Here is a 15,576-nt window from a genome sequence, read left to right on the forward strand (position 1 = left end):
TTTTTTTTTCTTCTTCTGATTTCTCTTCTAATTTCCCATATCTTTGTCTTTCCTTCTCTTCTTTCTCTCTGCCGGTCCCCTTGTCTTTTGGCCTGTCTGTTTGTGTATCTTCGCTCTTAATTTCTCTGTTTCCCCACCCATTTCTCTCTCCCTACCTGTTAAAGACACCCCCCACCCACCCCCAACCCCCACTTCCAATTCAGGGATTTAACAGAAAGGGAAAAAATGAGCAGACCAACAGAGAAAGAGAGCGAGAGAGTGAAGGGAGTAGAGGAGAGGGAAAGAAAAAGAAAAACAGGCAGCATTTTAATTGCTTTTTAAAAAAGTGGAGATGAAAAACAGAGTTAGCCTGGAGGGGTATGGTGAAATTCTAGCTGGAAGAATTGCAAGACCATATGAGAAAGGAACACCTCAGGCAAAACAGGGAGATGAGTATTGGTTTTTTATAAAGCATTTTGCATCGATTTCCAGAGAGAAAGCGAGTAAGGCAGAAGGATGGAGACAGAGCGAGAGAGAGAGAGAGAGAAAGAAAAGAGAGAGTGAAAGAGAGAAAGGATGGCAGGAGGGGAGAGAGGGAGGGAGAACCATCTTTGCTCTGCTTCTTCACACAGTCAAGTCAAAGAAAAAGAAACAGGGTGAATTTGATGTGATAGCTTCAGTGTGTTGTGCCGACACATCGGGGTCAGGAGATACCTGATACAACCATTAAACACAAACTCACACACTTTCACCAAGTAGACAATTGTAATTGTAAATTCAGCAGAACGAGTCTGTGAGTGAAGCCAGCCCTGCTGTTTGTTCATTGACATTCCCACTGCGCCTCCCTTCCAGTGTCTTGTAATAGAATTTGACAATGCCCGTGCTGAGACAGTGCTGGGTGTGTGTGCGTGTGTGTGTCGGTCGGCGTGTTTGCAAATAGGTTTTACAATTTTCTTTGTCATACGACTTTGTCAGCCGACCTAGAAGCTGTTACTGTGATTAAAGAGTTGATTACATCAAAATGATGATAATAACAGCAACGCAGCGCCCTGCCAAGAGCTGTTTCTGAGAAAGACGATGGAAATGTGCAGTGAAACCGTTAAGGAGGTTATGTGCAACAGATTTCTTGTGTAAATCACTAGTACGGCATATTTACACTGCACAGGCATTCCAGGTTTCTCTGCTGAGGGAGACGTGAGCTTTGTTTCAAAATGAATCACAAAATGAAGCAAATTGTTGCGCTTTGTGCTTTGGGAGAAAAAAAAAAAAAGTTTTTCAAAATAAAAGCACTTGTAACCCGCATTCTCAATATTTTAGAGGAAAGATTATTTTTAATTATTGAAGAGGGATATTTAGCATTCGTAAAAGAACAAACAGATAGAGTGGAAGTGCCGAGACAGGATTATTAGACCAGCGAGAGAGGGACCTGCAGGTAAGCGTCAGGAAAACCACACAAAGACGAGGGGAAATGAATATCTGTCCAAGGGTATCTCCAGGCACGGCGCCAACATGGTGTGATGAAAGTTTAAAGATAAGAGCAATTTCCACTCTTTGCCTTGATGAGCCCCTGTAGCCAACTTCAACTAAGCCCTTAATCTTGCAGCACACCAGTGGGAAGGGGTTAACCATGGGATGCTAGGCAGCAACAAGTGTCTTATTATTACACCAAAGTCTTGTCAATATTTGGTGAAATCTTAAACGCATACATCTAATTACTGTTAAAGTTAATGAATGTGTTTCCTAATAGGGAACACATTATTGATGTAATTTTGAATAATGTTTTAATTATCTCAGTTATTCAAAACTCAGTCAGTTCTTCAGTCTTTGCTTTGCCTTTAACTTTGAGCCAAATAACTCCGTGTTCAGGAATCTTAGACAGTTAGTATGACTTTATTACCAAAGGGAAAATTTAGCGTATTCTTTTCCTAAAATAGACCCCTAACAACAAATATAGATTTTTAAAGGTCAACATTTCATTTTTGATAAAATTGTCTAATTTCACCAAAATATGTATCTGGGATTAGGATTATACTATACAGTACAAAGCAAATTTGAAATTTAAATATAGTTTTAAGTGGACAGTGGAATTCTGGCTACAGAATTATGCACTCAATACGAATAAAATATAGAGCAGCTGATAGACATCATCACAAATTCTGCATTAAATACACTCGGCATGCCATACAGTTGAGGTGCAGCTGTCCAAGTTCCTCATATAATCATCACAAAGTTAAATTGTAAAAGTGAAATATCCTTCTCCAGATGTTTTCTTAACATTAGTATGTGGCCCTCCACCACTTCCTACCTCTGTTTCATTTCCACCCCTCTGACAGATGGAATAATAGAGCTGTAATGCTACATTCATGCCATTAATTTCTGTAAGTACAAGCAGCAAGCGTGTGTGTTGTTGTAATCTTCCTGCAGAAGGGACACTTCAAACAAGTCTGGAATGGAGCAACTGTGCCTTAAGCCCCTTGTTTCAACCTGGGATGCTAATGCATTTCAAGCTTAGTGCTAATAAAATTGAAAAATAAATGGAGGGTAATTGTTTCATGCATTTGAAAGGAGCTGGCTCATTCCACTATGTGTGTGTGTTGTGTGTCTGTTTGTGTGTGCGGCTGCCTGCGTGCGTGCGCATCTGTGTGTGTGTGTGTATTTCAATTTTCAGAATCAGTCGTCTGTTCAATGGCACCGAGCCCATCGTGTTGGACAGCTTGAAGCAGCACTACTTCATAGATCGGGACGGCGAGATATTCCGCTACATTCTCAGTTTCCTCAGGACCAGCAAATTGCTCCTTCCAGATGACTTCAAGGTATATATCCGCACCACAACATACTGTATCGTGTGTACTTGTCTGCACCATCAGCTCTGTTTGGACAACACTGCAACATAAAAAGCTTGAGTATGTTAAGCCATCTGCCCAGACATGCAGTAGTATTGTATGGAAGAGTAAATGTGAATACGTTTACCTGCTCTCTCAGGGGTCTCATGTTTTTCAAAATAGACCCAATACCACAACAGAGCCGCCACCTCTGTTTTCACAACGCCTAACGTAGACTCACCTTCTTCCCATTCAACACATAATTACCTGGAGCATACATTTGATTAGGGAACTCTGAGTGGGGGGAAAAAAACAGAAACACAGACTCAGTTGGAGTTTACAGTGGTGGAGAGGTAAAATGCTAACTGGCTAGCTGGAGCATGGCCCAATAATGTGTGTGCCGAAGCCCTGAGCTGTTGTTTTTCACTCAGAGTGGTTTCTATAGAGGTGAGCACAGGTGAAATAGCCTGTACGCCCCTCTGCTCTGACCAACTCCCATACAGACAGGAAGTCCCACTGAATCTGCTTTGGCCCGTATTACACCACTGACACTGCACACTCGTAGCTCCTGTTTTACCATCTGCATCAAACAACTCTGTTGTAAGTGAATGCATATACAGTATGTCATGTCTGTTATGAATGTATATTAAATTATCCAAAGCACATGTTAATGGCAAACAAAACAAAGCTTGGTACCAGTTAATCCATACAAGGTTTTTTTTTTTAGATTATTAGTTTTGTATTTTTGAATTGAGCTGTGCAGGTTGATTTTCTATCTCCCAGCTTAATACAGTAAAACAGAGTTCATATTTCTATGCCAGTAGCTGTTAAAGCTGATAAGTATATGCTAAAATTGATATAGGGAACATGTTAGCAAACAGTTGCTTATTTAGATTTCCAGCAGACAGGGAGCAACATTAGCAATTATTTGAAGTTGTGCCTCTGGAAATCTGCAAAATGTAAAGCCAGTATATCCAAAATATCCATAAAAATGTTCTACTATGCTCACCAGCTAGTCGCTAATTGCCTGCTGTTTGGTTATAGCCAGATAGCATTTGACTGACGTATCACAGCTTTTTCTATAATTTTTTTTTTTTTTGAAAACAGCTTCCTCCATGAGAATGATGTAGACGAGAACGGTGAGAGTGAACCACAGCAGTAAAGTTGAGGGCTGTAAAACCAAAACAATGAGCTGAAAGATGTTAAAATGTCCTGTAGAGCTGCAGGGAAATGCAGATTTGTGTGATAGCTGTTTGAAGCTTCATCGCTACAAGCCACTCCTTCCACACTATACATGGTGATTTGAGCTGTTGTTAACATAAAAATGCAGCTTTAAACCAAACTGATGGCATTACTAGCAAGTTAGTCTCACTTCACAAGTATCCCCACAACCATATGTGGATTTGTGTGAATTTTTATGTATTCTGCCCACAGCTTATTCCTGTTCAAGGTTTTATTCAGTGTTGCCTAGGTGTATTCTACTATTCAGTTCTACTCCACCTTAACTTGCGTGACCTTTCCACTGGGCTGGCACTTGTTCATCAGTCTCTACAAGAGCCAAACCTCAAACAACAGAACATGACATGAAAGCCCTGCATATTTTGGCAAATGACGGCCTGACTCACAACTGATTAGTTTTCCCCTTCTTATTCATGCTTTTTTTTCCCTCCCTCTCTGTGAAATCTTGACAGTCCAATCAGGAGAATGCATTGGACTTCATTGTTTCAACTCATCACGATCCCCTCACATAAGCCTGTGTGGATCTGCATACCTTTCAATTTGCGTGAAGCCCAGGAAAAAAAAATGCAAATAGTGCGAGGCGGAATTGAGCATGTCCTTATCTGAACACAATCAGGCTTGCCGTCGCCCGAGGGCTGGGTCTGTTCTGCTGCTGGCAGCCACGGCGCTGTGTGTTTTGCTAAATCAATGTGAAAGTCTGAGCAGAATAGGAAAAGAAATTTTTCAGCCTACATCAGTGGAACAAAATATTCACTATTAATATCCTTCCTCATCTCATTATTCAGACTACAATTAATCACAAGAGTGTAAGCAATGCTCAGTCATATTGAGGGCATGGTTATAAACCGTTAAGAGTTAGTGGTTACTGCATCAGTTTATTCAGGTTCGTGTATTGCACTTTAAATCAATAAGGCTTTCTTTTTTTTCGGTATCAAATGCTAAAACTCATAGGAAAGAACTAATGTTTTTATTTTTTGTGGGTGCTGTGCCCTAGATGAGCATTGGCTGGGGTTTTTTTCATCAGTGGGATGTTTAACCCACACCCTGTGAACCTCTCCCTGTGTGGGTTCGGTCATTTTTAGTCCAAAACATACGGTAGGTCTTTATCAGTCCTCCGACTCCCTCATAGTGACAGTTTCCATCATTTTCTTCTTCTTCTCGCTCTCTGCCTCCCTCTCTGTCTCTCCCTCCCTCTGTCCTTTTCTGAGATGTTGCCTTGCCGGTGGGCGATCAGGTCGGATCATTATTTTGAAGCTCAAACGGGCTGTCTGGACACAGGATTGGGGGATGAATTGTCTCGTAGAGCTGGCAGCAGTAGCAGCAGCTCCAGCAGCCAGGACGGAGCTGTTGGCCCTGTCTCCCTCTCATCCTCACCTCAGCGCTTAGGATTACTCTGTTGTTTTCTGCACTGCTCAGGATGACTAAAGTGCCTCGCAGACAGACCCCTGTTAAAAACATATCCATCCATGGCTTCAGACCTGTGAAGGATGAGGAGCTACACTTTGATACAGAGAGCTGCCTGAAGGGGAGTGTCTCAGTATGAGTTTTGTCAGCTGCAGCAAGAAGGCCAGGAGAGAAAAAGACAGGGAGAAAGGGAGAGAAAAAGGGAAAAAAAGGACCCACTCCCCCCCTCCCCCCTACTTTCGCATTCTGAAATCTTAAATATTAGACCATCAGCTTAAGATGTGTTGCGTCAACGCTCCCGTCCAGATGGAGTTGTATTTGGGTGTTGTTCACACGCCTCAGATGAAGGCACAGTTTAGATGAAGGGGTAAACCAGTGAGGGAGGCTTTTCAAGGCTAAAGATTCTGACAGAGGCAGCAGGGTTAATGAATATGCTGTTTGCTGCCATGCTCTGTTTCTATACCCAGCAGTGGTCCGGAAAAGGGAAGGGGAAAAACTCTTTTTAGATCAGGGCTCCCTGGCGGCCCCGGCACCCAACACACACAGCCACCAATGATGCAGACTATATGAAACATATGTTGTTTCCGCAGAACAAAAACACACATTGTGTCACTTTTCAAGGGCGTTAAGACTTTGCAGTGCACCAAGATGAGCACCCTCTTTCTGTGTCTATTAAATATGTAACCAAATGTGCAATCGGTTGTTTGCTGTGGTTTCACAACGTCCATATATTGAAATGAACTATAGCCAGAAGCTAAGTAACAGGAACATCATGTAAGAATAAACTTCCAATGGCAGTGATGGTAGCTCTTCAACTACGATTGAATTAAGCTGTCATTCTTTGTCACTGCAAAACACTAATCAGAACACAGATTTATTAATTGCTAATTGTTTAGCAGAAAGATTTCCAGCATTTAGGTGTAACCTAATTAAATCTTTTTCTAATAGGAGCTTAACATCGGGCCACAATCCTCATTAACATAAAACTCCCTCTATGTGAAGAATACATTAAAATCCTCCTCGACTGATGATTGTCCTCATGTTCACTTTGCACATATCTTTTCCTCACCTCCCGTCTGCCTCCAATAGTGAACCTCCGCCTCCCTGTATTTTCTATGGTAGCGGTGAATGATGGTGCCATCTGGTCTTATGGGAAATTAGAGGCAAGAGCACAAGGGCAAATGGCCCCCAGCAAGCCCTGCCCAGGAGGGAGAGGCGAGCAATCTGCTGCAGACTGTCTACACACAGGAATGTACCATCCCACTTCACTGGAGCCCTACTGATGGCCTTTCTGGAGTCGGCTCACTAAAACATGCTAAAGGCTAACACAGCTCTGCCAAGAGCGACTGTGGAGGAGAGCTGCAGCATGGCTGTGCTTTGTTTATTGAGAGTGTTGTCCTGCTGGTCAGAGGCCATCACTAATCTTAGTTTGTTGTTCGTCTTTCTAGAAGATGCACTCCATAGAAACAAGTTAGAGATTTTGTAGCTATTAAATATCTTTAACTTCACAAGGACAAACAAAGGTCATTTTTACATTTACATTGTGGGTATTTGTCTGTTTCTTATCTAGATCCGCTAAGCATGAGTGTAGCAGTATAAAGTTAAACTCCTGCTCTGCTGACATTGTGAGAAGCAAGGTAACAAGTGTGTGAGTCAAAGACACGATGCCTTGACCTTTGCAAACCTTAGTAAAATTATCTTGTAAGAGACAATGAGGACAAAGGACACTGGTGGTTTCTGACACACACACAAACATGAATGTTAAGGTATTTAGAGATATAGTAGGACACCTCTCCATCACTGTTCCTCCATTCATGCCTGTGCTGCACAGTTGATGTTTCACTAAGGGTCAAAGAGCAGATGCAGCCAGAACAACTCTCCTGGAGTAATTAGAGGTTAAGTGTCTTGCTCAAGGACACCTTGCTATTAGTCGCTGTGGGGAAGCCATCAGGATAACCTGTGAATATACCTTCTATTGTCATCTTAATGTTGCACAACTCTATGTATGTGCAGGTTTCTGTCCTGATGACCTTGGTGATGAGATGTAATGTACTGAAACTCACAGTGTGTTAATCACACATATAGCCAAGAGGACCGTACATACATGCAAACTCACTGCTCTCATCTCCATGTTCATCCTGCGGTATAGGACTTCCACTTGCTGTACGAGGAGGCGCGCTATTACCAGCTGACGCCCATGATCAAAGAGCTGGAGCGCTGGAAGCAGGAGCGCGAGCAACGACGGATGGCGCAGCCCTGCGACTGCCTGGTGGTTCGTGTCACACCCGACCTGGGCGAGAGGATCGCCCTGAGCGGGGAGAAGGTCCTCATCGAGGAGATCTTCCCTGAGACTGGAGACGTTATGTGTAACTCAGTCAACGCCGGCTGGAACCAGGACCCAACGCACGTCATCCGTTTCCCCCTCAATGGCTACTGCAGGCTCAACTCCGTCCAGGTAACACACCATGATGCATTTCCTGTTTCTGTTGTGGTGAAAGGTTGGAAACACTTTGCTTGAGTGGCCTATAAGGGATTTTGGAGACAACATTCATGTTATCAGACCATCATGAATTTTTTATATTCACTGGAAAACATTGCTTTAAGACGAATTAGTAAAACTTATAGTACAACAACAACAACAACAACAACAAAATCCCCACTTCCATCTTCATGTGGCTCCTTTAATACATTCTAGACATTTTCTACAGAGCACAGCTCTGCTACACAAATCTAGTTGTAGCACATTTTTAGAAGATGGACCACTGAAGCAGCACAGAACAGTTTTTAACACAAGCTTTATTGTAATGTCCACCAGGATATGCACGTACTACACCACCGCTGTGAGTGTAGCTTCCTTGATGTGGGTGTATTACGTGTTGACACTAGGTACAATGTGCAGCCTTGAGTAACAAATGACAGATAATAAAATACATCCTTTAACTTCAGAGAATCTCCAGATAGAATAATAGAAGTACAATAAAAGTCATGTCTGTTGTATTCAACAGAAATTATTTTGTTACGTTTGTAAAATGTGATAAAGAAAAAACATGTTTAGATTCAGGAAAAACATTATGAGTTACTATTTAAAAATATTAGTGATTGTAAAAATGAAAATAGTGAATTAATATTGAATACCAGATACTTTCTTCCTCTAGGAATATTAGAGAAATAATATAAGGTTCTTCAAATAACTCCATGATAAAGTACAAGACAGTATTACTCCACAATAAAAATGTGATGTTTACAACCTTGAAAACTTATTTGCCCCTAACACACAATGAACTGGCAAAGAGAAAACTTTTTATCAAATGTAGCTTCTGTATTTGGTGTTAATAAAATCTCTTTTTTAAATGAAATGATGCTATGATATAACTCAGACAGCGGAGAGTCAGCTGTTAAATCTGCAGGTTACAAACGGTGAGCAAAATTTAATTTTCAGTGCAGTCCCAGGGTATTCCTTCACAAAAAACAACAATTCATAAGGACTTTCATGCTTAGTTATTATTTCTTATGTAAAAGGAACTACAACGTCATACAGTTTAGAAATATAATACTGTAAACAAGCCACTTAAAAGATTGTTTTGATTCATTTTGGACCCACTATATCCTGGAATTTGGTCACATTGTGATACAGCAGACTGTGTTTTCAAACTGTAGACATTACTTTTGGCTAACTTAACTTTGCAAACTAAAATACATATAAAGTTGATGCTTAATGCGGCGCTACTATTCAGTGTGTCTGTGCCGTGTCAGTATATCTGTGGAGATATTTGTTCTTTCCGCTGTTTGAAGGTAGAAATGGATAGTTGTGCTGGAGGCACAGCTGAGGCAGAGCTGTCCTGTGTGTTGAGATTACTGAGACGAGATTAAGAACAAGAACATCTCAAGTCCCAAAGTTGGACTATTCTGACTATTTAATTGGACTATTCGAAGACGCAGCATGATAAATGGCAATGCGTGTGTACATTCAAGACAAGTAACATACAACCATAAATAAATGCATATTGTAGGAACAATGTAACCACACACATAGCATCCAGTGAAGCTAAACTGGCGAATACATATAGTTTAGAGGATACAGGGTTGAGTCTTCCTGGGGCAAGTATTCAGTAACTTTAAGGTGTTAAAAATGTTGTCAAAACACATTATGTGATGCATGCATTTGTAATATGCCACACAAAGCCCTTCAAGTAAACTGTTACATCATATAGACTGTTATTTTATCTTGATGTCTGTAGCCAGTGTTTTTTTAAGGATAAAATCTTTCCTCCATCAAGAAGTGAAGATAATTGTTTTAAAAGCATACGTCTGCTTATGATTTTGCAGTGAGGCCCTTGTGTGCATTTTTGTCTAGACGCTGTATTTTTACATCTGTTTAACTTTGATTTGGCAGCGTAGGTGTTTTATGGGATCAGACCCATCTATGAGGTTATCCACAGGACACAGAGAAACTTGTAAACCTTGTAAACGCTCTGCATGCTGCCACAGTGGAGACATTTTTTTTTTTTTTTTACCTTTATTTTTCTAGCAAAGGATTCTGCTGAGCAAGGAAACCATTTTTCACTTCCACCCTTCAACACTTTCATACACACTCAAACACCTGTCTGGCATTTGTACTGTACAAACGTGGCCACCGTGCTGCTCCACTGGTGTAACCGAGCGTTAGCTCGCCTAGCATAGCATCTGCTGAGGGAGACGAGGCATCACTTGTTCACTCTCTCAGTTCAGATATCCTGTGTCAGTCTGTGGGTTTTAGTTTGAGGTCACTAGCCAGGATTGAGGCTGGTGGACACAGATTTCAAAACTTCATTCTGATTTAAGGCACTTTTCATGATGCGGTCCTGTACACTGCTTTTTCCACAGTAAAGTTAATAGCTTGTTGTCACTAACTGAGATAATAGCTACTCTGATGGAGCTACAGTCAGTTTGTCAAGAGATTACCAGAGGTAATGGCAGGTGTATAGACTGTGTGTGGTTTTTCATTCTGTCTAGAAATGGACTTACACAGCTTCCAAGTAGCTCTTGTGGCTGTAGCATGATGGGAAATCTGAGTTTGGCCCGATATAATCTCAAATACCTTTGCATTGTAGCATATTATACCATTTTCAAACAGGTGACTGAGATTAACAACAGCCTTGCAGTGAGATGTTAAAAACAACTTCAGAAAACTAGTTTTGCAGTGGTGTTACCCAGAGAGGTCTGTGAGGAGGGAGAACAGGAGGAGGGGGCATAACAGCCTCACACCACAGGCTCAATATAACACACTTGAATGCCCACAGCCACGAACAGGCCAACACATACAGGAGCCTTCCTCCCCTCCAGCACCCAGAGAGAGCCTCTCTCAGGCAGGCTACTGTGCTCTGACACCTCCACCTCCCTCCTGCCAGTGTGAGAGACCACCTCCAGGGAGGAGAGCCTAGCGAGTGGGACAAAGCATGTGTGGATTGCGGCCATGTTTTTCCTGCGAAAAAATGAAGAAGAGGAATGGAAAGGGGGGGAAAATGATATGCATAATTTACGCTTTACTCCTTTTTAAGACACAGCTCCTTTTTTAAAAAGACTCCAATATAACACCGCTCAAGGCGATTGAAATACACGTATTGCATTTTTTAATACCATACTTACAATTTCTCAAACAGCCTAAACCAGTTTATACTTCTTTTATAGATTTTTAAATGACTTGCAATATAATTAATTGGCCGCATCAACTAACACAACATTTTCTCACTCTGTTTACCAGTGAGACTGGTTATGGGATCTGAGCGCATCTGACTAACATGGTCTGAAAGTAGCTTTTATTGTTAAGGTTTTTATTAGGCTGCTCCTCTGAAGGCGAGCTGAGCTGAAATCCTCTATTCAGACAAACTGCTGACAGAAAAGAGGAGCTGGAGCTTCAAGGTTTCCTGTGAGCGCTGCTCCCTTTTTGTCTCACGGTATGGCCTCTCTCGGTTAAGGTGGTGTTAGTTGTGGGGTCAGGCCCCCTGTTTGTCTCATGCTGGCCTCTTAAAGACGCATTAATACACAAAATTCAGTTTAAAAAAAGCAACAAACACACACACACACACACACACACACACATGCACTGTAGAGGGACCCGGCTCATTGAGTCGATGTGGATGAGGACACAAGGAGCAGATGGAGGTGTTTTTTGGTGTAAGGGGAGATTTTTCTAAACAACTTACTCATTCTGTCCTCTGTCATTGTTGCATGAAGGTATGAGAAGGTTAGGAAAATAATCCTCGTCTTACCCGCCAGACAATGAGCCTCTGATCTGATTTCAGTCTTGGACCCCAACCCAGGGGAACACACACACAACCACACCCTGCCCACAGAGAAAGGAGGTGGGGGTTGTACGGGGCAGATGCATTGCTGTCTGGAACAGAGCGTTTATGACTGTACTGGCAGGCTCTGAGAAGAAAGAGATGGATATGTGACAACTTTTAAATATACGCTGTTTTCGATTTATGACATGTCACTGGCATAGAGAATTCATTTTAGTTTCAACTGTTGCTGTCTGGCCCGAGGCTGGAAACCACTAGACCTTGTGATACTTTGGTCACAATGAGATAACATGACATTTCTCAATACTTTAGACTAAGCACAGCATCCTGGCTTTTTCAGTTTATTCAATTTTTATTCACTTCAAGACAAAGTAACACCCCTGAGGTCAATAAAAGTCACTCAATTACTCGCTGATATTCAGAGCATTTCGAGCATTTGTCCTTTTTAGGATTTGTTCAAGAGTATCAATTTCTGATATGTTATTCTATCATCTTCTATTTGCAGTTAGAAATGTAACAATACTAACTTTATGTGTCAGTGTACAGAAAGAATATCATGGAAGGAATCAGTATTACATCGTGTACTACAAATTTAGCCCTCTTTAGTCCTCACATCTTGTGTATTCAAATGTGAGAGACTGAGAATAAACAACTCCACCTTGGCGAGTGATTCTCCATGTAGTCATGAATGGAATTTAGGGAATAATGCAAACCACCTGCGCTGTGATGTAGATCCAGCGCGGAGAAACAGAGAGCAGCAAAGGCACTTAACGGAGGGAAAACATTTAGCCAAAGAGCCACAGAGGTGTACACACACGCGCGTCCCAGAGCTGGAGCCGGGCCGGCTGCCCCATACATCACCATGATGAAGCACTCAGATCAGACCAGAGCCAATCTGTCCTTCATCAATGTGACAGCAGAGGTAGAGGTAGAGAAGGGCCCCCTGTCCCCCTACTGCCCAGGCGGGGAACGCAACATGTTGCAACACTCTTACATGTCACACTGCCACTCCATCAATCGTGCGCCGGGTGGAAAGAGAAAGCACAGCTCATCAGAGCAGACAAGGCCACACAAACACCTCAGCGGTGCTCCTCAGCTGCCCGAGTGGCAGAGCAAGACGTTAACACTGCTGCGGTTAGGGGTCCCTGTGCCTCCCTGTGTGGCTCTGTGGGAAGAGCACAACATCAGGCGCTAACAGGCAGCGGATTAACATGCACAATGGAGAGGATAGAGACTTGACTGACAGCTTGAGAGCAGATTGTTCAAAAATGATTTCATATTTTTCTAGGATGCAACCTAGGTGGGTTTTGCAGATGGTTTGTTACCCTGGCAACAGCCAATGGGATTGCGGATACACAGGAATAGAACGATTTTATCAGAAAGAATCGTCTTTATTCAAAATGGAATATAATGAAAAAAATACCTCTGTTTACGTCATACAATTATGAATACACTGAAAGATGTAACAGCCTTCATTCGTGTTATACATTTGCAGTAATGTCATCTAAAATAGGTTTTGCTGTGTGAATGTAACCATCAGTAGTGGACTTCAGTGTACTTAAAATATCAAAAGAAAAAGTACCCATGATGGCAAATTACCCTGTAAGTGTTATTACATATTAAATCATTGGATTATTAGTACTGATTGAGGTATTTTATTCTATAAAACTGCATCATATTTTATAGACTGAACATTTGATTTGTATATAGAATATGAATCTGTAAATCACAGTAAATGTATTGTAATAAAAAGTACCCTCAGAAATGGAGTGCAGCTGAAGTATAAAGTGGCGAAAATGGAAAAGTATGTCAAGTACAGTGCTTAAATAAATGTACTCAGTTACGTCACACCACTGGTTCCAAAGCAGAAACCACAGACCACAGATGAAGAAGAAAATGTTACTTAATGAGTCTGGTGGTGTGAGAGCCTCCATCCTCACATGCTCAGGTCTGTTCGGTTTAGTCTGAACTACTTGCAGTCCCTCTGAGGACCGAGCTCACCCTACACACTTCTGTTCTCCCATCTAGGTCAGTGGGTATTTACACTGCCAGGGTTAGGGGTTGCATTCCCACTGAGATCACTTGAACTAAAATACTTGTGCCACTCTTTAAAATCAAAGTGCCCATGTGAGATCGTTTGCTCCGTCTCCCAAGTTCAACAAACGCAGCAACTTGAGAAAGTGCTGCAAATGCTACAAGAATACATTACACTGTCAAATTGTTTTTGTCGCTGGTGATTCCTAAAAAAAGCTGGCAGATGGCTGGGAGAATTAGAAAGAGTTGGAGCTTCCATTCTGTTTTATGCCAGATGCTTGAGATAAGCAGAGGATACGATGCAGATACTGCAGTTAGAGCTCCCTGTCACATATGAAAGACTGTGCATAGTTAAACAAAAGCGACCCCCTGAGTGTAGCGCCCATCACATGCTACAGTGTCACACGTGTCAATCAACTCTGAGCCCTGTGCCATGAGGAGCAAGTATCTTCCAGCGCCTCCTGAGAGGTGCCGCGACCGAGCGTGTGTGTGTGTGTGTGTGTGTGTGTGTGTGTGTGTGTGCACTCCGGTGGCCATCAATATTACATTGTGCTCTGGTTTCCAGCGCTGAGACTCAACCGCTTTGATTCCTGCCTCGCCATCTTCGCTGCATTGAAAATATACAGTGCTGGGAGGTTAGAGGAGTTAGGCTGATATATCGTCTCCTCATCCCCATGGCGACCCCAGATTGAGTGGCAGCTCAGCTCAGAGAGATGGTTTCTATGTTGAATGGTACGTGTGTGTTTGGGAGGCAGATCCCTGTGCAGCCACGTCGACCCTGCAACAGTGAGAATGGTTTATTATGTTTCAAATGTTTGGGGATCAGTGGGGATAAAGAGGGTGAGGAGAAGCTTTTATTCAGCTTTCTGCTTCAATCACACAGGAGGGAAAAGACAAGGAGAAGTGCTGATGTTCAGGGAAGAAAAGGAAACTTTAGTAAAGTTTTATGAAGTGATAAAGAGTTGTCCTATCTTCTGTGTTTTTGTATTCTGATTTCATATTTGAAAAGCAATAATAGCAGTGACATCTACTGAACATGTTGCAGCAATACTGGACTCTGAGTGGTTTGTCTTTAAGTTCAAAGTAGTGTACATGAAAGGAAAAAAACAAAGACAGCTAAATAGCAATAAGTCCATTTCACGGAAATCATTATGTTTGGAATTAGACTTCAACCAATCTGACTGCTCACATGTAACTCACTGTTAGAATATTTTGTTATGGTTTCGCTCAAGTGAGGCAGGAAAGTAAGCAGAGAAATCTGCAGAAGTACAACATAAGCTGGGATCTGAAAGCCTGCGGTCACAAGTATGTAGTGCTGAACTGAGCCACCAGGACATGTTTTAGCTTTTTAAGAGGCTGCATTACTTTCTGTTGTCAGCTGGGATTGATTTCAGGACATTGTCCTGTGGACATTGAAACCTTTTGCTTGGATGTATCTTAATTATTCAGTGTATTGTTTATTCCCCCGTGGCACTAATTCACTGTGTCAAACTGAATGTGAAGTTTTTCTATGGCTCCTCATAGTCATTACAGTATCCCTGAGTCAGTTACAACTATCTATAATAATATCCTTAAGTCTTTTGTGTTGCCATGCATTAATGATAAAAGTGTTTTCTGACTATCTTTATTGATCAGGCCATTCTCCTCTGTGACCAAATTCATTGCCGAACATGACAGAGTCCCACATGCGTTAAGAGATGATGGGGAAAAATGCAATGTGATGCAATGATCAAAGAGGGCTATGTAATATCATTTCCATAATCGTTAGGCTCCTCCGTCGTCTGCCATGGATTTGGGTATGTTTGATGCTTGGGCAG

The 15,576-nt window shown here is 41.9% G+C and overlaps 1 protein-coding gene across 3 annotated transcripts in view; it reads left to right on the forward strand.

The window, feature by feature from the left end:
* kctd15b (potassium channel tetramerization domain containing 15b) overlaps positions 1–15,576 on the forward strand; it is a 28,656-nt gene that overhangs the window by 7,706 nt on the left and 5,374 nt on the right. For all 3 annotated transcript variants that reach the window (XM_023429729.2, XM_023429728.2, XM_023429727.2), the window contains 2 exons: positions 2,648–2,792; positions 7,594–7,899. In XM_023429729.2, coding sequence (XP_023285497.1) covers positions 2,648–2,792; positions 7,594–7,899 — 451 coding nt within the window. The remainder of the gene's footprint in view (positions 1–2,647; positions 2,793–7,593; positions 7,900–15,576) is intronic.

This window comes from Seriola lalandi, unplaced genomic scaffold, assembly GCF_002814215.2.
Source record: "Seriola lalandi dorsalis isolate HSWRI2012SDOR001 ecotype SW California unplaced genomic scaffold, Sedor1 jcf7180002054898, whole genome shotgun sequence".
In the NCBI taxonomy this organism is placed as follows: domain Eukaryota; kingdom Metazoa; phylum Chordata; class Actinopteri; order Carangiformes; family Carangidae; genus Seriola; species Seriola lalandi.